This window comes from Desmodus rotundus, chromosome 11 (genome assembly GCF_022682495.2).
Source record: "Desmodus rotundus isolate HL8 chromosome 11, HLdesRot8A.1, whole genome shotgun sequence".
Taxonomy (NCBI): Eukaryota; Metazoa; Chordata; class Mammalia; order Chiroptera; family Phyllostomidae; genus Desmodus; species Desmodus rotundus.
The window spans coordinates 8319283-8340335 of record NC_071397.1 but is presented as its reverse complement, the minus strand read 5'-3'; the positions used below and the strand labels follow the sequence as shown (position 1 = coordinate 8340335).

Below are 21053 nucleotides of genomic sequence, written 5' to 3'. Positions count from 1 at the left end.
AACTAAATTAGGAATGAAAGTGGGGAAAGAACTACTGATTTTAAGAGATAAAAAGGATTATAAGGAATACTATGAACAATTAGATATCAACAAATTAGATAGCCTAGATGAAACCGACAAGTTTCTAGAAAGACAGAAACTACTGAAATTGACTCAAGAAATAGAAAATTTGAACAGACCTGTAACAAGTGTGTTAAGAGGTTTATTAGTAATCACAAAAGTTCCTACAAAGAGAAGCCCAGGCCCTCGTGGCCTTTCTGGTGAAATTTATCAAATACTAAAAAAAAATATTAAAACCAATCCTTTACAAACTCTTCCAAAAAATGGAAAAGGGAGAAATACTTCACAACTCATTCTGAGAAGCCAGTTTTACCTTGATGCACAAACCAGAAAGAGATCGTTAGAAAACTACCCCCAAATCCTCAGACCAACCCCCAAATCCTCAGAAAATGCTAGCAAGTAAGACCCAGAAACAGAATGGATTACACACTATGACCAAGTGGGGTTTACCCCAGGAGTGCCAGGTTGGTTCCACATATGACAATCAATATGGTACATGCCCTATTAATTTTTTAAAATAACCGAAACTACATGATTGTTTCAATAGATGACAGCAGATGCATTGTCAGAATCCAACACCCTGTCGCAATAAAAATATTCAACAAACTAGGAATAGCAGGGAATTTCCTCAGCCTGATGAAGAGGATCTACAAAAAACTTACAGCTAACATCACACCTAAAGGTGAAAAACTGAAAGCTTTCCCCCTAAGGTTGAGCAGAAGACAAAAATGCTCACTCTTGCCAGTTTTATTGAACAGTGTATGAGAGGTTCTAGCAAGTGCAATCAAGCAAGGAGAACAAATAAAAGGGATCCAGATCGGAAAGGAAGACCCAAAATCACCTCTATTTACAGATGACATGATCTCATATAGAGAAAATCCTAAGGAGTCCACAAAATACTTAGAACTAATAAATGAATTCAGAAAAGTTTCAGGGTACAACATCAATATGCAAAAACTGTTCTTATTTCTATACACTAGCAATGAATAATCAAAAAATGAAAATTAGGAAAAAATTCATTTATAATAGTACCATGAAGAATAAAATACTCAGGCATAAATTTAACAAAAGAAGTGCAAGATTTATACTTTGAAAACTAAAAACATCATTGAAAAAATTAAAGAAAACCTAAATGTATGGAAAAGATAAGCCATTTTCATGGATCAGAAGACTTAATATCGGTAAGATAGCAATTTTCCCCAAATAGACTTATAGAATCAATACAATCTCTATCAAAATTAGGGCTATCCTTTTTGTATAATTGACAAGTTGATCCTAGAATTCACCCAGAATAGGAAAAAAAATCTTGAAAAATAATAATAAAATTGGAGGGCTCACATTCCCTGACTTTAAAACTTACTGCAAAGCTACCATGATCAGGACTTGTGTACTGGTGTAAGGATCTGTACGGAGGCCAATGGAAGACAACTGAGAGTTCGGAAAAAGAAAACCGCACACATCTAGTAAAACTACACCTCAACAAGAGTGTCGAGTCATTTCAATGAGGGAAAATACAGTCCGTTTAACCAGTGGTGCTGAGACAAGTGCACATCTCCATGGCGAGGAATGATTTTGGAAACTTTGCTCACATGCCTGCAAAAATTAACTCAAAATGAGTCAAAAGGCTAAATGTAAGAGATAACACTTTGATAACACTAAGTTTTATAACTTGGAAGAAAAAAGAGGAGTAAATCTTTGTAACCTCATTTTAGGCAATGGCTTCCAGGTATATACACAAGAGAATTGAAAACATGTTCATAAAAGACTTGTACACAAATGCTTATAGCAGCGTTGTTTCAGCCATTTCAGAGAGCTGAAAAGTGGAAACCACCCAGATGTCCACGAGGTGATGAATGGATAACTAAAATGCGGCGTATCCGTGTAACAGAATATGCTACGACATGGATGAACCTTGAAAAGATTACGCTAAGTGGAAGAATCCCGACACAAAAGGCCACGTTTGTAAGAAATGTGCAGAATAGGCAAATCCATAAAGACAGAAAGTAGACTAGTGGTTACTAAGGGTTCTGGGAAGGGGGAGTGAGGAGTGAATGCTCATGGGCACAGAGTTCCTTTCTTGGGGTGATAAGAATGTTCTGGAGTTAGTGGTGATGGTTGCACAACTTTGTGATACAAAAAAGCCCCTGAATTGCTGCTCACCTTAGCAGGATGAATTTTATCTCAATAAGATTCTTTAAAAGTTGCCCAAAGGGGAATAAATGAAAAAGGGAGCAACACAGTATGTCTTATTAGTACCGCTGTGGGAAAGAAAGGCACAGTGAACACTCATATTACAGCTACACGAGGAAGTGGTAACATAGATGGGCTCTGGGGAGGGAAACTGGCGGCTGGAGGACAGAAACGGGAAAGACTTTCATTGTTATACACTTCTGCTCTTTGAGTTTTGTACCACGTAAATGTATTATCTATTTTTAAATATAAAAATTCAATTGACAATAATAGCTAATATTTACTGAGTGCTTACTATGTGCCAGGTACTGCTCCAGCACTTTATATTTATTTATTCTTCACAATGACAATCTTTTCTTCTATTTGTAATCCTCGTTTACAGAAAAGAAAAGTGAAGGAGGAAGAAGATATATTATGTGATGAAAGTAACACAGCTAATACATAGCGGAGTTAGAATTTGAGCCCAGGCTGTCTGGCCCAGAGTCCTTGCTCCTGACCACTACTCTATATGGCCCCTCAGAAATTTAAAGGAGTAGAGGAGGAGAAAGGAGGGGCTAAGAGATGAAAGAATGGAAGGGAGACAAGAGGGGAATGGAGGGAGAGGAAAAAGGGTAACAAGAGGTGGAGTAAAAGGGGGTTGGGGAGAGAGGGGAGGAGGGAATGTGCAAACCAAACAGGACGATTTAAATGGCAAGTACAAGGCCTCCCTTTCTCAAATATCTCCCTGCAGGCCCTTAAAATTCTGATCTTGGTTATTCGAACAAAATATTGAAGACTGGGTATGGGATAGCCTATTATAGGCTAGGTCCCACGAAAGCCTGTATAGCCTAGTGGTTAAGAGCATAAACTCTGGAATTAAATTGTAGTTGGAATTCCAGCTCCATTTTGTGGCTGTGTTTCTTGGAATAAAACATTTCTAAGCCTCAGCTTCTTCATCTGTAATACAAGGATAATAAAAATAGTTGCTTCACAGAATTGACATAGGATTTAAAGAATGTATTTCAAGCATGGAGTGAAGGTTAAATGACATAGCTATCATAACATTAGTTAACTGACTTTATGAACACTAGATGATTGAATTATAGAGTGTAAAAATCAGTGGGAAGGTCGTACTCTGCGGAAGAAAGACCATCAGACTGATAAAGGCCAAAGACAGCAGCTCCAGAAGGGGGAGAATAAAGAAGAGAGCTGGAGTCATACCCTCTGGCAATTTCAGTTTTATATGGAAATATCAAAATCACATACTGCAAAGGAGAAACCAGTTCCCACTATATACTTCTCAAAAGATTCCTTGACTTTTTAAACAAATTAAAAAAAAATTTTATTGCAGCCCCGGCCGGTTAGCTCACTTGGTTAGAGCATTGCCCCAATATGCCAAGGTTGTGGGTTCCATCACTGGTTAGGGCACATGCAAGAATCAACCAATGAATGCATAAATAAGTGGAACAACAAATTGATGTTTCTCTCTCTGTGTCCCTTCCTCCCTTCCCCTCTTGCTCAAATCTATAAATAGAAAGAAAAAATTTTAAAAATTTGTTTATTCTATTACAGTTGTCCCAGTTCTTTTCCCTTTAGTCCCCCTCCTTCTCCACCCCTCTCTCCCATAGTCAATACGCTCTCCATTGTCTCTGTCCATGGGTCATTCACACACGTTCTTTGACTAAGCAGTCTGTTTCCACACCTGTGCCAAAAGAGAGCAATGCCAAAGTATCCGCACTGGCAGCCTGCCTTCACCTGATGGCAACCTCTTTAGGTGGGTCTTGTTTCCTGTCTGCTAATGGCTCTCACCTTATATGAGGTGGGATCCCCTCAAACTCTCCCAGATCTCTGGCCTACCCCTGGTTTTAATTTTTCTACAGTTGTGCAAATGACAGCACAGAGTTAAGAAAGATCTAAATGTCATGCTTCACAAACATAGGTTTTTATTTTGACAAAGATATAGACAGTCGTGACTGTAAAAGGCTAGTATATTAAATATGTAAACTACACTGTATCTTAGGAAGGAGAACTGGGGGTATTTCTTTGTGTTATATACAACAAGAGAATCATGATCCCATCAGATGATTTTTTTTGTTTTAACATTTACTTTCTTGAATTTCTTCTTCATCCCTATTCTCCTTGACATCAGCCACTCTGTCAAATCCTGAAAACAGGAACATAAAAGATATCACAAATACAAAGAATATTCTCAGCAATTACAGATTTAACTTGAGACCCTGAAAAGGGAGATTTGCTGGGCTCTGACCGAGGCAAGAAACTATATGCTTTCCTCTCTTTTTCTTGCCTATATATTAATTTACCTTTGTAGACATGACGTTGTTATTTTAAGGCTCTTTCTCCCTTAATGATTATCCAGCTACTTAGAGGGAATGATGTAGTTGTTTAACCTTGGACCAAGTGGGAACTTTCTACACTTAAGGATTCTACCTATTGAAATGAGGGTCTGGCAGAGGCCCTTGCATTACTTAGTGATCTGTCTAGGCTGAGTCCAGCACTAGTGAGGGAGGAGTAATTATCTCTGGAGCGAGGACTAACTCCTTATATCCGTGTGCCCCTTCTTCCTTTGGAGGTGAAGCCTTTGGCTGCTTCTGAGTAAGAATCTGAGACTGTTCTTTATGTTTCTCAGACAAGGGTTCCAGGAAGGAATGCTTACTCCGTATTTCCTTCAAAGGACTTGTTTTCCTCCAGGAATTCTCTGTCTATCCAAAACCTGTTCAAGCAGGTGTCAAAAGGCCTGATGATGTTAGTCAAAGACATGAATTCTCTCTTTCCATATCTCATTACAGATGCTTTAAGCTCAGAAACCCACTGGTGATAGACAGGGCAGGTCACACATCGAGAGAAAAACTCTTTAAAGTACTGAAAGGAAAGGAAGGTCCATTAGTTCATGGATTAGTGTACTTTCTTCCTTCCACTTGACTCTATCAGAACTTATAACAGTTCCCACTTAGCACACTCACTCAGAGTTGGGGGAACAAGGAGGAGTTATTGGTGGAAAAGTAGGGCCAGAAAGTTGCTTTGAAATATAGAGGAACTAGAATGTCTTAGACTCAGAAGGCAGGACTGTAGAGAGATGTATCACATTATAGACTTGCCAGAGTGGATCTAAATGCTAACATTTTAATGGTACTGGGTGGTAGTTGTGCAAAGGCTTCTGCTGCCTTTGGATCCAGCCCTGACTTACATGCAAGAATATCTGGGTGGGTATGTAAGTTCGGTGGAAAGAATTCCTAGATAGGAAAGAAGGGGTTCAAGGGGTAAAAAGAGACAGAGGCTACAAAGAGAAGAGTAAGGGACAGATGCAGGTGGCAGAAAGAGTACCACAGGGTCAAACTGCAACTTAGGTGTTAGCTGAAGGCCAGCAGAGAAGCAGGTACCTTTGTGACTTGGCCCTGAGTCTCTGGGCGAATGTGCATGAAGACACCCTCTGGCATTTTCTGCAACATGAGCACGTGGCACTCCAGGAATCGGACAAAGCCATGTGAACCAAAGAGTGAGGCATTGGTTCTTTTCACCAACTGGAGAGCCTTGGAGAAGTGGTGCTCAAACAGGGTCCACTGTGAGTCCTGGGCAAACCTGGAAGAAAAAAATCACAGCTCTCAGCTCTGTCCCCTGCTCACCAGCCATGGCTCTTCCATAGACACATTATTTCTTTAAGGCTCTAAAACCTCCTTGATAGTGAGAATTGTGACACCGGAAAGTAGCCAAGGCTACTAACTTGCATGCAAGACCAATGATATTCAGCCTTGCCATGGGTCATCTAGCACTGAAATGTAACCCTAAACTTAATCTTCAACCTGTAGGCCTAACACTGCTAATGAAAAGGAAGAAAAGAACCCTTCTAATAAGAGATGGGGGTGGGAAGCAAATGGTATTTAAAGTGGGTGAAGAATGGTATTTAGAAGAGATGTGAAATAATGCCTTCGTGATGTCCTTAAATTCTACCTTTTGTCATACACCCCACATTACCACATGGCCAGAGAGGAGTGGATCCCCAGCATGACATTGCTCTGAGAAGTTAGAACGCAGCTATGCTCATAGTATTGAATGAAACGCAGACACTCCTCAAAGGGCCGATACAGCAGTCCTGTGGACAGAGAAGGTAACCAGGTTACTAGGAGTTGTCCGTGTAGGAACTGGTTTTGAGGGTGTGTGGTACAAGGGAGGAGACAACATCTGAAAGGCAGACCCCCCTGAATCACAATGTGGTTCCTAGACTTTATAGAGCCAGGGGCTGGGAGCAGAGGCCATGCCAGAGGGACAGGCTCATGAGTGCCTGTGTTCCAATCCTAGGGCCCCATCTAAGGTCTGAATCCTGCAGGAATACAACAGGGCCCTGCACCTGATTTACCTTTTCCGTAGAGCAGCAGATCTAAGCAAGCAGAATAGAAGCAAGCCAGGCCAAGGATGTCATGACCCTGGGAAATGAGTGCCCACTGACTGTCCAGCACATGGACACACAGATCAAACCTGCCAAGAGACAGAGCCACTGGGTTCAGCTAGGAAGAGGGGACCATGGTGCAGGACAGGAGGGGATCTTACAACTTCGAAGCAGCCTAACATCTGGGACACCTCTTCTCCACAGCTCTATTTATATAGAGAGCATCTGTGCCTGGGATCAGAGCTGTCTCTAAGCAAAGGAAGTGGGAAAATGCCTCTAAGAGAGTTTCCAGGGTCTAGAACTACTGCAATTCTCTACCTCCCTAAAGAAAAATGGGAAAAAAAAAAAAAGAGTATGTAGCAGCCCAGAACCTATACTTTCCACTCCTGACCCCCACACTTAAGACAATGCTTCCTGCAGTGACTAGAGAAGAGACAGCCCTGGCTGTGGAAATGAATGCCATCTCCCTCTCCTCTGTAAACTTCTCTGGGAGATCATACCCTCCCTTCTTAGGCAACAAATAGAAATGACAAAAAGTGATCTTAATACTTCTTTTTCAGAAATGCAGATCTGAAGAGAACTGAGAGAACCAGATTCTCCAGAGCTGGTTTCTTGAGATGTCTGCATATCTCATGAGCTTGAAAACCTAGGGAGGTGAAAGAGCATTGTGTGAGGTCTAGTTGTGAACTTGGCCTCTAAAGCCTTACGCCCACCAACCCAAGCCCGATTACCCAGCTTGATGGAGAGGTCAAGATGGCCGAGGCAGAGCTTGGTGAAGGCCAAGGCCTGCATGAGCCGGGCTGTGGCCAGCAACCCCTCCCTGGAGAACCAACATAGGCTGCTTTTCTGAACGGCCATTCGCTCACAGTGCAGCCACTTCTCCCTGTCGCCCACGTTCTGGGAGAACTGGGAGAGGGCCACGTAGGTGGAGACAACCTGCAGGGCGACAAACACAGGGCAAAATATTCTGACTGCACTTTCACACTGCGTTTCTATCCTGTCCCTCTTCTGCATGAGTGCCCACGCTGGTGCCACGCTGCTCTTTCTCTCCGGACTCCACTGTCCCTGCCACTCACCTCCACTCCAGCTACAAAAACATACCAACACTTCTAATTTGACTATTCTCACCGCCTGTTCTTCAAACCAACCACTTTCTCAACCTGCCCCTTTTCTCTAATCCAAGACTTTCCCTCTCAAAACAGTGGCCAAACCTTATCTGTGTTTTCTCTAATTAAGGTCTCTGATTTTTATTCCTTACAGCTCTTCAGAATTGCTGCTAGATCTCCGTCATAAGTATGTGCACTTTTGACACAGTTGATGACTCACTTCTCAGAATCATCTTCACTAAGTTTCCAGGACACCACGATCTCTTGGTTTTTCTCCTGCTTCTCTGGCCACTTCTCAGGTTCTTGTGCTGGTTTTTCCTTATGACCCTGAGCCCTTAAGGCTGGAGCTGTTAACTCAGTCCTTGGACCTTTTCTCGTTCTCTTGGTGATCTCACTAAGTTGCACGGCTTTAATGCCACTTACACCCTAACGATTCCGTGTTTCTAACTCCAGGCCAGACCTCTCTCATGAACCCCACACTTGTATATTCAACTGCCCGCTTACCATCTCCACCTGGACGTCTAATGGGCACCTCAAACTCAATCTGTCCTTGTGGCCAATCTTCCCCCAAATCTGTTCCTTCTATAGACTTCCCTGTCCCATTTAAGAGCATTTCTAGCCCTGCAGTAGGTCACTGCAAATCTGGGATTATCTTTTACTCTTTTCTTTCTCTCACATCCTGGAATTAATCCATGAATGAAACCTGCTGGCTCTCTCTTGACAGAAAACCACCTCTCCTCTCTTCCTCTGCCACCACAATCCAAGCCAACCATCACTTGCCTGTATTATTGTAACAGCCTCTTAACTGGCCCTGCTTCCTATCTTGCCCCCTTCGGTTTATTCTAAATACAGTCACCAGAATAATCTTTTTCTAAAAAAGATTTTATTTATTTATTTTTAGAGAGAGGGGAAGGGAAGGAGAAAGAGAGGGAGAGAAACATCAAAGTATGGTTGCCTCTCACACACCCCCTGCTGGGGACCTGGCCCGCAACCCAGGCATGTGCCCTGACTGGGAATCGAACCTGTGACCCTTTGGTTCACAGGCCACCACTCAATCCACTGAGCCATACCAGCCAGGGCACGAATAATCTTATTAAAAAATAAGTAGACACTGTCACTCTCTTCTAAGAGCCCACCGAAGGCTTCCTATCTTTAGAGAAAAGGCCGAAACCCCTGCAGTGGTCTACTAGGCCTGTACGATCTGCCATCCCCCCAACCCCAGTCCCTCTGACTCATCTCCTGCCTCCCTCTCCTCCCCTCCTCCCCATCTAGTCACACTGGCTTCCTCTCTGTTCCTCAAACACGGAGGGCATGCCTTATGGATTCACTGTGCCCTCTGCCTGTACACTCTTCAACCAGATAGCCATGGGGCTTACTTTCTCACCTTCTTCAGATGTCACCAAATGTCACCTGCTCAGTGAGGCCTTCTCTGACCGCCTTGGAACCCATCAGCTCCTAGAACCCCATGTCTCGCTGCCTCCACTTAATTTTTCTCCATGGAATTTATTATCACCTAACATAGTATATATTTCAGTTATTTATTTTCTATTTCCCTGAAACTGAGATCAGTGCCTGGTATATAATAGGTATTCATCAGTTATTATTTGTTGAACAAATGGATGAGACAGAGAAAGACACACACACAAACAGACAGGCAGACTACAATTAGGAAGACAGGTTTCTCTTCCTTCTTTTTTTCTAAGTCAGCAATTTGAATCCTTTTTTTAGATCATGAACTTATTTGAGAAGCTGATGAAAGCTATGACTCCTTCCTGACCTCCCACCACTCCCCAAATGCTCTTGTGAACACACACATAAAGTTCTACATTTAATTCAGGGAGTTCACAAGTAGCCTCATGCCTGGAAAACCCATCTATAAACTGTAAGTTAAGAAACCCCTGCTCAAACCCAGGAAGTTGGCCGTGTCTCTCTCCCTAGCATTTTAGGTTTCTGAGTGAGGTCTGGAGGTAAAGAAAGAACTTTTTTTTTTTTTTTAACCTGGGCTTCATTTGCAAACTCCTCAGCTGAATTCTTCTGCATCAGAGCGGCCAGGCAGGCAAACCTGCGGCTGCTGGCCGTGGCCTCCAGGTTGTAGAGCTGCCAGAGCAGTGAGAGGCAGTGCACCTGCTGCTGCAGGACCGCCAACTTCTTCTTTCTGTTGGGAGCACAGGGTGGTTAGCGTACCTTATTCTTTACCAGTGCCCAACGATCCCTCCCCACAGGAAATCCAAGTCTACCCACTGGTGGGCCAGATACTGACTTCCAAACTCAGAAATGTTTCTGGGATACCACTACTTTAAATCCAACTGATGTTTTTAACTCATCCCTCCTGATCAGGAAAAGCTCAGAGAGGTTTTTTATAAAGGTTCATTCTTTGAATTGTTATTTTGGTTAAATATATTTCCTCTAAGTTATTAGAACTCAATAACTAGGTAGCAACTTAGTATTTTTATACCAGAGAAATAATATTAAATTGCTACCTAGTTATATATCTATGTATGTACACACACACACACCCCTATCTTTTTCTGAAAGACACAGGGTACCACCACATTCCAGAAATGGACGTCCTCATCCTGCTACATGTACGTGGCTGGGGAAGTAAGGCAAACTAGAACTGTCTGTGATATGCTTGAAAACAGCAGTCTCAGCTCAATGTGGCCAAACTTTAGGTTGGGTCCTACTGTAGTTCTCTGTGGCCCTAAAGGGGACCAGGGCAACTTGGCCAGTCTTCTCACTTCTCATTAGGGTTGTCCGGACGTTGGTTCAGGGAGCAGGAATGCCAATATTTTTCCAGGAATGTTTGGAAAAGAACACCAAACCAGGTCCAAGGGAAATTCCTTTTTAGCAGTCGAAGGGCTTGCCTAGCCAGTTTTTTGGCCAAGGTGATCTGTCCCATGTTGAAACAGACCTGGACATAAGAAAACAAGGAAGAGTAATGTAAATGTGGGTAGATACTATGGATATAACACACTGACTCTTTCCTTTTGGGATGTGTACTTGGGGCCACTGAGGTGCTGGAATGAGCAGAGCTGGAGCAGAGCCTGGCCACACTAACAAGCATGGTAGGGCCATGAGCAAGTAAAGGAGTGAAAAAATAGGATTAAGGAGAGAGCACCCTTATTTCTTGTCTCCCACACTATTGTCAGTGAGCAGTAGAGAAAGACTGTGATTTAGAAACTGATGCTGCCAGACTGAGGTGGGATTGTCATTTGGGCAGGGATTCAGATGCTTCAGACGCATCTGGGAATATCATCACATCCCACATCTCTTTTCCTAAACAGGCTGCACCACCATAGTCATTGTGGGGCAGGAAGTGGAGACCTACCTGAAATTATCATATACCTTCATGTTCTAAGGCTAAACCCTTCAAAAAAGTGATCATGTCTATGGTGATTCTAGAATAATTGTAGGAAGACTGCACAATAACTTCTTATAAAGGTAAGAAATAATTATTTCACTTTGTTCCAAAGACACCTTGGTTAAAAGACAAATGATGTAATACCATGGATAACTCTAATATTTTCTTTGGCATTCAAAGGCATTATACACATTAGCTCTATTCTCCTAACCAGATTACCTTAAGGTTTACACAAAAATTAGTTTTTATATTTTAAATTCAAAAAAATTTAAAGCTCAGCCCTCTAACAAAACTTCTCCTATGGTTTTATGGAGCCATTATTTATAAGCTGCTAAATAATTATCCCAACACATTATGTTCTGTTCAGTTTCATAGTAATAAGGAGAAAGAAGTTATTGTGAGAAGTTATTGTGAGAAGTTGCTGAGCTGTCCTAAGTTATTCGTACACAACAAACAAATTTACTCCTATGTGTCTTTGAAAATGGAGTATCTCAGAGTGTGCTTTCCCCAGAGTTTCTTTGTTACACGAATCTCATTCCCAGGTGAGGTTTGTTGTAGTATAGAATGATATGATTTTTTTTAAAGCAAGATAAAAAAGGAAGGGGAGCCTGTATATACTCACGTATGCTGAGCCCCTCTGGTGGAGCACGTAAAGACTCGCAGCACTGGGGAAGGGACACAGACTGAGCGACAGGGGTGGGGAGACTTCCAACTGTACGGTTTTTTTCTTCTTGCTTTATTTAGCATTTTTGACACATAATATTGTGATGTTGGTTTAATGTGGGCAATGTGACTTTTAAACTGAGATATAATTGGCATATAACACTTTTAATTTTAGTTGTACAACATAATGATGTGTTATATGTATATACTGCAAAATAATCACCACGGTAAGTTTAATTAACATCCATCACCTCACATAGTTACAATTTTTTTCTTGTGATGAGAACTTTTAAGATCTACTCTCTTCACAACTTTCAAATATACAATACAGTTTTATTAACTATACTCACCACACTATACATTACATCCCCATGACTTACTTATCTTATAACTTGAAGTTTATACCTTTTGACCACCCTTACTCATTTTTTCCCACTCTACACCAACACATATTCTCTCTCTGTGTCTCTCTCTCTCTTTCTCTGTCTCTCTCTCTCTATATATATGTATATACATATAAATTTATGTATACTGCAAGAAGCAAAGGGCATTATTAGGTAATTCACAGAAAAATAAAGGACCAATAAACATGCAAAAATAATGCATCATACTAATAAAAACAGATACTAAAATATAGTATAACTCATCTATGTATTAGCAAGATTTAAAAAAACTAATATCTGATGTTGGTAAGGATGTAAAGAAATGGAAAACACTTGAATTGATATATTTTTAGACAATTTGGCAGTATATTTACTAAATGTAAAATCATTCATATCTCCTGCCTTATTATTTCCACATCTGGAAATGTCTCTTACAGAAACACTCTCACAAAAGAATAAAGATATTTATAAGAATATTCACTGTAGCAATGTTTATAATAATAAAAAAATTAGAGACAACCTAAGTGCACATGAAGAAGGGAATGGCTGATATATGCATATAATGTAGTACTCGGCAGCTGTAACTATAATTATATATATATCTATCAATGTGCACATACATTCAATCTGTACTATTAAGAATAAAAGTCAGCTACAGAAGAGAATAAGTAATAGGATTCTATTTTAAAAATAGCAAAACAGGACTTCCTGTCAAGATGGCAGCAGAGGCAGACATGGCTCAATTCTTTGCACAACCACATCAAAATTACAACTAAAATAGAGGACAACCATCACCCAGAACCATCAGAATTGAGTTGAATGGAAGTCTGACAACTATGGAATTACAGAAACCACATCCATCTACACTGGTAGGAGGAGTGCAGACACGGTACAGTCTGGTCCCACACCTATGTTGGTGGATAAAAATTTTGGAGGGCTATCTTGGGAGCAAGGAGTCCTGGCCCAACACTAGGCCCCCCAGCCCAGGGTTTCCAGTGCCAGGATGATAAGTCCCCACAACTTCTGGCTGCAAAAAGCAGCAGGAATTGAGTCAGTGGAAGAAACTTCTGGAGCCCCAAGCAGTTCCTCTTAAAGAACTCACACATGGACTCAACTACACAGACTCACTCCCTCTGAGCTCCAGCACTGGGGTAGCAGCTTGAAAGGCACCAGTGGCATACAGGGAGAAACTGAAGTGTCTGGCATCAAGGTGAGCAGAGGCCATTGTCCCTTTTCTAACCTTTCCCCCACACAGCTGGCAAGCCGGTGCCATATCTGAGGCTCCATCAAACACGGCTAACACTGTTTGACGCACCTTGGAGATCCCCAGAGACTCTACCCCATCCAACTTATGGGCCCACCCAAGCTGCTTTTCCATATGAATGGCTGGTCTTGGCTCACGCTTCACAACTTCCTAAATCCTATCAAATAAGCAACAGCTTGGCTTCAGTGAGCCCCAGGCCAGGCACTAGTAGCAGCCAGCCTAGATTCACAGCTTAGCTTCCCCTGGGAATCTCCAAGCCCAGGACAAGTAGTAGCCATCTCACATTGCTTTATAGCTCAGGAAGGGTGCCTCAGGCAAGACACAGGCAGGGGCTGACCTTGGCCTGCACCACCAGGGAAACCCCAGGGCCAGCACACCCAGTGGACAGCTACAGATCACACTGGAGCAGCACCACCCTGCCCCTGCACAGCTGATCCTCCGTGGAGGGCAGAGTTTGGTGGTCAGTGGTCACAGCCAGTCCTGGCAGCTGACTGGCCTGGGTAAATCCCTCCCATTGTCCTGCCAACAACTACCAAGGCTCAACTATAAGAGGGTGTACTCAGCCCACATGCAGGGCACACTTCGAGTACCCAGTTTGGGTGATAGGGGAGGATGTGCCACTGGACCCTACAGGACATCTATTGCATTAAAGCACACTACCAAGACACGGAGTCAAAGCAGCTCTACCTAACACATAGAAACAAACACAGGAAGGCTGCCAAAATAAGGAGACAGAGAAACATGGCCCAAGAAAGAACAGATCAAAACTCCAGAAAAAGAACTAAACAAAATGGAGAAAAACAATCTATCAGATGCAGAGTTCAAAACACTGGTTAAAAGGATGCTCAAGGAACTTAGTGAGGACCTCAGCAGCATAAAAAAGATCCATTCAGAAACAAAGGATACACTAATTGAAATAAAGAACAATTTACAGGGAAACAACAATAGAGTGGATGAAGCCGAGAATCAAACCAATGATTTGGATATAAGGAAGCAAAAAACAACCAATTAGAACAACAAGAAGAAAAAAGAATCCAAAAACATAAGGATAGTATAAGCAGACTCTGGGACAACTTTAAGAGGTCCAACATTCACATCATAGGGGTGCCAGAAGGAGAAGCGAAAGGGTAAGAAATTGGAAATCTGTTTGAAAAAATAATGGAAGAAACCTTCCCTAATTTGGTGAAGGAAATAGACATGAAAGTCCAGGAAGCAGAGAGAGTCCCAAACAAGATGGATGCAAAGAGGCCCATTCCAAGACACATCATAATTAAAGTCAAAGGTTAAAGATAAAGAGAGAATCTTAAAAGCAACAAGAGAAAAGAAGTTACCTAAAGGGGAGTTCCTGTAAGACTGTCATATGATTTCTCAAAAGAAACTTAGCAGAAAGTAGAAGGGACTGTCAAGAAATATTCTAAGTCATGAAATGCAGGGACCTACAGCCAGCATTGCTCTACTCAGAAAAGCTATCATTTGGAATTGAAGGACAGATAAAGAGCTTCCCAGTGAGGAAACAACTAAAGGAGTTCATCATCACCAAGCCATTATATGAAATGTTAAAGGGACTTATTTAAGAAAAAGAATATCAAAACAATAAGCAATAAAATGGAAAAAATATGTATCTCAACAATTGAATCTTAAAAACAAATGAAACAAACAAGAAGAGCAGAGACAGAATCATGGATACAGAGAATGTTTTGATGGTTGCCAGATGGGAGGGGGTGTCAGGGAATGGGTAAAGAGGTGAGGGGATTAAGAAGTACAAATAGGTAGTTACAGAATAGCCATGGGGATGCAAGGTACAGTATAGGAAATGGAGTAGCCAAAGAATTTATATAAGACCCATTGACATGAACAATGGTGCGGGGATTGCCTGAGGGAGTGGGGAGAGCTGGGAGGAAGGGGTCCAAGGGGGAAAAAATCAGAACAACTGTAATAGCAATAATCTATACAATATAGTTTAAAAAATAGCAAAACAATCATGATCTGACTATGTGTATATAGCCAGTGGAATTTGCACCAGATTATTAACTATGCTGGGGGGTAGCATGAGATTAGTGAGGGCTGTTTCACTTTCAACATATATATTTTTATGTTTTGAATTTGTACACCTTTTATCACATTATCACACTTATAACTGCACACACAAAAGGGACTTTTAAAAGAAATACTAGGGTAACCCTCAACGAGAAATAATCCAGACTTCAAGATCACCCCCTGTCCTCACCTCTGACCGAAGACAGCAGAAAGTGGCCTCCTCAAACTGACAGATCCTCACCTTGTGCTTTTTAAAAAATGAGAGTGCTGAGGGCTGGCCCAGAAGACTGCTTGCCTTCCTCAAATGGAAGAAGGCCTCCAAATGAGACAAGAGAGAGAGAAACTGGATTAGGATTCAGATGATGCTAGCTGTACGATAAGGGTGAACGAAGGCTGCAGTAAGGATATGAGGGTCAAGATTTGCACTTGACTCTGGCTGGATTTCGAGTTAGAAATGATGAGCTGGACTGCATGTGTGAGGCAGGGGCCGTTGGTGCTCTCTCACTACCTCATCCGCACTCATGTTTTCTGCTAAGCCCCTCCTAGCTCCTTTCTCTCTCCCACTTCCTTTCCCTCTTCTCTCCAGGTAACTTGATAGTAAGAAATTCCAGTTGAACTCCCCAAGTAAAAGGGCTCAGCTCAGGGATGGACGGCAGAGCCTGCTCACCATGTAATTATCTGACAGGTCCAAGGAGGCGGCAGCAGCCTCCAGCAGGTAGTAAAACGCACAGGTGTTTTCTCCGATGGCCAGGCAGTGCTGGGTGAGGGGCAGGAGCACTAACTTCAGGATTTCCTCGCAGTGACAGGGCTGCACGGTCAGCATGTCTTTATCCGGGCTGGTCTGCGCCAGCTTCCTGCTCACTTGACCCAGGAACTCTTCCTCTGTTCTTTGTGGAGAGGGGATGAAGAAATGAGAGTGATCAGGCAGCAGCCACTTTTGTCCGGGCATTACCAGGTCTCCGACCCACTTCCCCCAGGTGTTTTCCTTTATAATTCATAAATTCTACCCTGCCCTTTTCCTCCATCACTCCATAAATTTTTGTAAGTCAGGACCTGATCTTACAATGGCGAAATCCTATTTCAGATTTTTAAGAACCTAAAGCCAATCTAAGTACCTCACAAACTAAATGGATAAATGACCACACCTGAAGAGTAAACTAACACCGTGTTGAATAAAAACATTAAAGTAATACAAAGCAATAACTATACATTTATCTATTAATATATCTGAACTTTGTCACAGAACATCTGAATATTATTTTAACTACCACCACCATCTTATCCTGCAACAACCCTGTCATTCTGGCAGGCCAAAGTCACTGCCCTTTTGCAGAGGAAAAAACTGAGGCTCAGGCAGCTTACGTAACATATTTGGCCTCACAGCTACTGAATAAAGCCAAAACTAGAGCTCACCTCTCAGACTACTAGTCCAGTGAACTTTCCACAGGTACCATGAGTTCAAAAGAGGTCAGATCTCTCTAAGATAGAATAATTGAAAAAAGCGGGCACTGAGGAGGGCTTTGAAGGATGGTGAACATTCTGGTAAGTGGAAGGATATGGAGGTCACTTAGTGTTTTAAAAAGGGAGAATTGTGTGAGCCATACACACAGGTGCATGTGAAGGTGAATCATGTCAAGTATAGATAGATTTCTGTTTGAAAAGTAGGATAGCCCTGGCTGGTGTGGCTCAGTGGATTCAGTGCCAGCCTGCAAACTGAAAGGTCACTGGTTCGATTCCCAGTCAGGACACATGCCTGGATTGTGGGCCAGGTCCCCGGTTGGAGGTGTGTGAGAGGCAACCAATGGATGTATCTTTCACACGTTACTGTTTCTCTCCCTCTCTTTCTCTCTCCCTTCCCCTCTCTGTAAAAGTAAATAAATAAAATGTTTTTTAAAGAAAGAAAAATAGGAGATCAAGTTGGATAAGAGAGATATAGGAAACTTAGTGTGTCTGGTGAACTCAAGGTGGGGACATTTAAAATTGATGGGATGGGCATTTGAAAACCAGAAGTGTACGTACATGACTGGGAAATGTAAGTTCATTTTAATATCAGTTGGGGTAAAAAATAACTGAGAAGGCAAATTTATATCTGAAAAAAATCCTGCTATGTGTACAATATATTTGAGAGCTATTAAAGCTTTTCTTAGCCACTAAGAAATAATTTCTCCAAATACCGTATGATCTCACCTGTAAGTGGAGCCTTATGAACAAAACAAACAAATGAGCAAAATAGAACCAGAGACATGGAAATAAAGAACAAACTGACAGTGACCAAGGGGCAGGGGGAGGGGGTAATGGGAGAAAGAAGCGGAAGGGTCAAGTCAAGAAACATGTACAAAGGACTCATGGGCAAGGACAATGGGATGGGGGTTGGACGGGGCAGGGGAGAGCAACAGGGGGAAAAATGGGGGCAACCATAACTGAACAACAATAAAAAATATATAAAACTAGGATGAGAACTAAAGCCATTTTATGGAACATAAAAGTATTTTTACCATTTGACCAAAAAAATAATTTCTCTACAAAGTATCAGAATTGCCTTTAAAAATCTCTGTTAACTTGAGTTTTAGGCTGACTACAAGAGTCACTACTTCTGGGTGGTCAGATGCCTCTCTGTTATGCAGGGGAGGGGAGTGCCCCGGTCGGACAGTCGGCTGTGTCTCACTCCCTGGGCCCCTGCATGCCTGTTCCAAGCATCTCCACCTGCCTGCAGTGTTCACTTGCGAAGGCCTCCTGACTTCTGGATGGTTTTGTCTGGAACTGAAAATAATCTGTAGGGAGAAAAAGATGGTTACCTTTAATTATCCATGTTTGTCTAACTGAGGACATTTTACATCCCTAAGAACCTTTTCTTTGCAGTTTAGTTCATGACATTATTGCCTCCCCATCATAATAATGATAAATTTAGGTTTAACACTTGCCTGCACCCAGAATTAGTACGGTAGGTTGCACATTTCTTAATGGCATCTATTTGTGATCCAAATAGTAACTCCTTTTATTCGCATTCCCCCCAAACCAGTTCCTAATTTGCAGGAGGCACTTGATATTTGGTAAATAAGTAAATAAATATGTCCATTTGGTCTGATGGCTACTTCTAATAGTAGAAATCCCTGAAAACGTGTGGATCGGATCTGTGAACAGGTCAGAGTGAACCACAGAACCTAAGGCCTAGTGAAGAAAATCACGAGAGCACAAGATGCCACAGTCCACTAGAGTGCTGGTGGCCTGCAGAGGTTTTCAACTTCACCTAGTTGGCCTTAAATAGCCTTTATCCTCCCAATCTGACTCTTCTGCTACAGCTGCCTTCTCAAAGGTCAAAAAGCAAAACTGGGAATAAGGTTGACATGTTACATATTAGGGCTCTGAAGCATGGGTGGTGGGATTGAAAAAGAGGCTAAGAGAACTGCCATAGGGAGGAGCTGTGTGCAGGACTGGCTCTCTGATGATTTAATGTCAAATGAGGTCAGGTCAGGATAAAATAAGGACACTGGAGTCTGGCAGAGCTACTGCAATGCACAATTCCTAGGGCACCACGTCACAGCCTGTGTGAATAGCACCCTCTCGATTGTGCAGTACCTGTTGTGCGTAGCCATGCACAGAGGCCCTGGGTCTGAGAAGCCTCCTACGTTCCAGCTTTGCTGGGAAGGTCTTGAGCCTGTCTCAGACAGATTGATCAGGCTGTCTGATCTAAAGCTGACAATGATCTCTTAAAAACAAAGGCCATATAGGAAATGTGAATGAGACCATAATTTCATCACAGTAACAGCCTAGGGCATTCTCTGCTATCGTTAGAAAGTGCAAAAGTATAAATGCTCATAGTGTTCATCAATCAATGACCACTTTCCCCAAGTTCCTAGTCTATCTTCACAGTCATAAGGACCGTTACAGCTGTAAGAGGTATTGGGATCATAGATCAGATCTTTCATTTCAGTCCTTTACCACCAATCCTTCATCAGCTCTCTCATATCCCGTCCCCCTGCCAACACCAGTACCAACTTCTCTTCTATCTTGACAGCTGTCTTCAGCTGTAGAAGAAGGCACAACTCTGAAAAAACAGGTGATGTTGTAAAGAGGTAGATTTCATACTGATGAGATGGAAGAAGAAACTTTCTAATAGCTGTTGGCAATAAATGGGATGTTCTGTAAGGTAAACTAACTAAAAATGTTACAACAAAGATGAATAAACTCCTATTTGGGATGTGGTGGAAGGGTTACATGCTTTGGGGACCACCCATCCACTAATCCAACCTTCTTCAAGTAGCTAAATTCTACTTACCCTTCAAGTCTAACTCCTGGCAGTAATTCCTTCAAGGGAGAATCCTCTCCTACTCATCCCTCAGGATGGCTTAATGGCCCCTTCTCTAGGTACCCACCCTCCATGTATGCCATTTTCATCACCTTTTCCATGTTATACTGGAACTCTCTGTCTCTGTATCACCCCCTAAAACTGATCATTTGAGAGGCTAAGGCTCATTTACTTTGTACTTTTTAAAAAGATTTTGTTTATTTAGAGAGAGGAAGGTAGGGAGAAAGAGAGGGAGAGAAACATCAGTTGCCTCCTGCACGTGCCCCAACACGGGGACCAGGCCTGCAGCCCAGGCATGCGCCCTGACTGGGAAGTGAATCGGTGACCTCCTGCTTTGCGGGAGGATGCCCCCCCAAATGAGTCGCATCGGCCAGAGCTCATTCTGTATTCTTAACACAGAGTTGCAGCATCAGGTACACACAGACTCCATATATTTGTGCTGAGTGGAATAATTATAATAAAAAATAATTAAAATGTATTGTGAATTAACCATGTGCCTAGCACTATTCAAAGCACGTTATATATTTTAACTCATTTAATCCTCACAATAACCCTATAAAGGTGGTATTGTCATTTTTCTCAATGAACTGAGGTTAAGGAATTTGCCCAAGACTGCCAACAAAAACAAGTATGACTTCTAAAGTTCCTTTTAACTTGGAGATTATATATATTTTTTTTATCTCAGGGATAAATGGCTCTTTCTACCTATTTTTTCTCTCTAATGTGATTTCACCTTTTGGATGAAGAGCTCCAAGTTAATGACTAAAGAGAGGTGCTGTCCACATGTCGTCTTTCTGTCCCACTGGGTTTACCTTGGGGAGAAGGCAGCTGCAATTTGTCTGTGATCGCTTGTGTTAGCACCGAGCCAGTATCTTTGTAACTACAGAATCGGGGCGTCCCTCTGGAGCTCTTAATAGAACAGATGGCAAAACGATGGAAAGGGACGAAGTCCCCACCATGGCAGCTCCCACAGCGGCAGGCCAAATCTCGGAGAAAGCAGGCACATTCAAGATGCAGGGCTATTTGCTGTGCCTTGGGCCACAGCTCCCAAGCAGCTTCCCGTAATAGAGGCACTCCAAATTCTAGCACTTCAGGTTGAGATAGGAATGGTTCCTGTTTTAGCCTGAGAGGAGAGCCAGCATCTGAAATACAGAAAAATCCAAGTGAAAGTCTTCCTTAAAGCCTTTGTATGCTACTATATAGCAAACTCCCAAGCACATGCTGCTAGTTTTTAAGAAATTTCATTTACAATTGCAGTTTGTATTACTGCCTACTTTATAGAAAAATTTTACACCAATCTGA

The 21053-nt window shown here is 42.2% G+C and overlaps 2 protein-coding genes across 2 annotated transcripts in view; both read right to left on the bottom strand.

Moving 5' to 3' along the window:
- Positions 1 to 4300: 4300 nt before the first annotated feature.
- LOC123479503 (adenylate cyclase type 10) lies at positions 4301 to 7645 on the bottom strand. The gene is made up of 7 exons (XM_045193440.2): positions 7363 to 7645; positions 7181 to 7277; positions 6602 to 6720; positions 6220 to 6337; positions 5628 to 5826; positions 4904 to 5109; positions 4301 to 4393 (listed from the first exon to the last, which is right to left on the bottom strand). The coding sequence occupies exons 1-7, from the start codon at positions 7643 to 7645 to the stop codon at positions 4387 to 4389; spliced, it is 1029 nt and encodes a 342-aa protein (XP_045049375.2). The 3' UTR covers positions 4301 to 4386.
- An 8537-nt stretch (positions 7646 to 16182) lies between these two features.
- The window catches only part of LOC112302111 (adenylate cyclase type 10), a gene marked incomplete at its 5' end in the record, with an annotated part of 33561 nt that continues 28690 nt past the window's right edge, over positions 16183 to 21053 (bottom strand). Inside the window, 3 exon segments of the mRNA XM_053914300.1 lie at positions 16183 to 16332; positions 18149 to 18216; positions 20564 to 20893. Coding sequence (XP_053770275.1) covers positions 16273 to 16332; positions 18149 to 18216; positions 20564 to 20893 — 458 coding nt within the window. The 3' untranslated portion in view covers positions 16183 to 16272.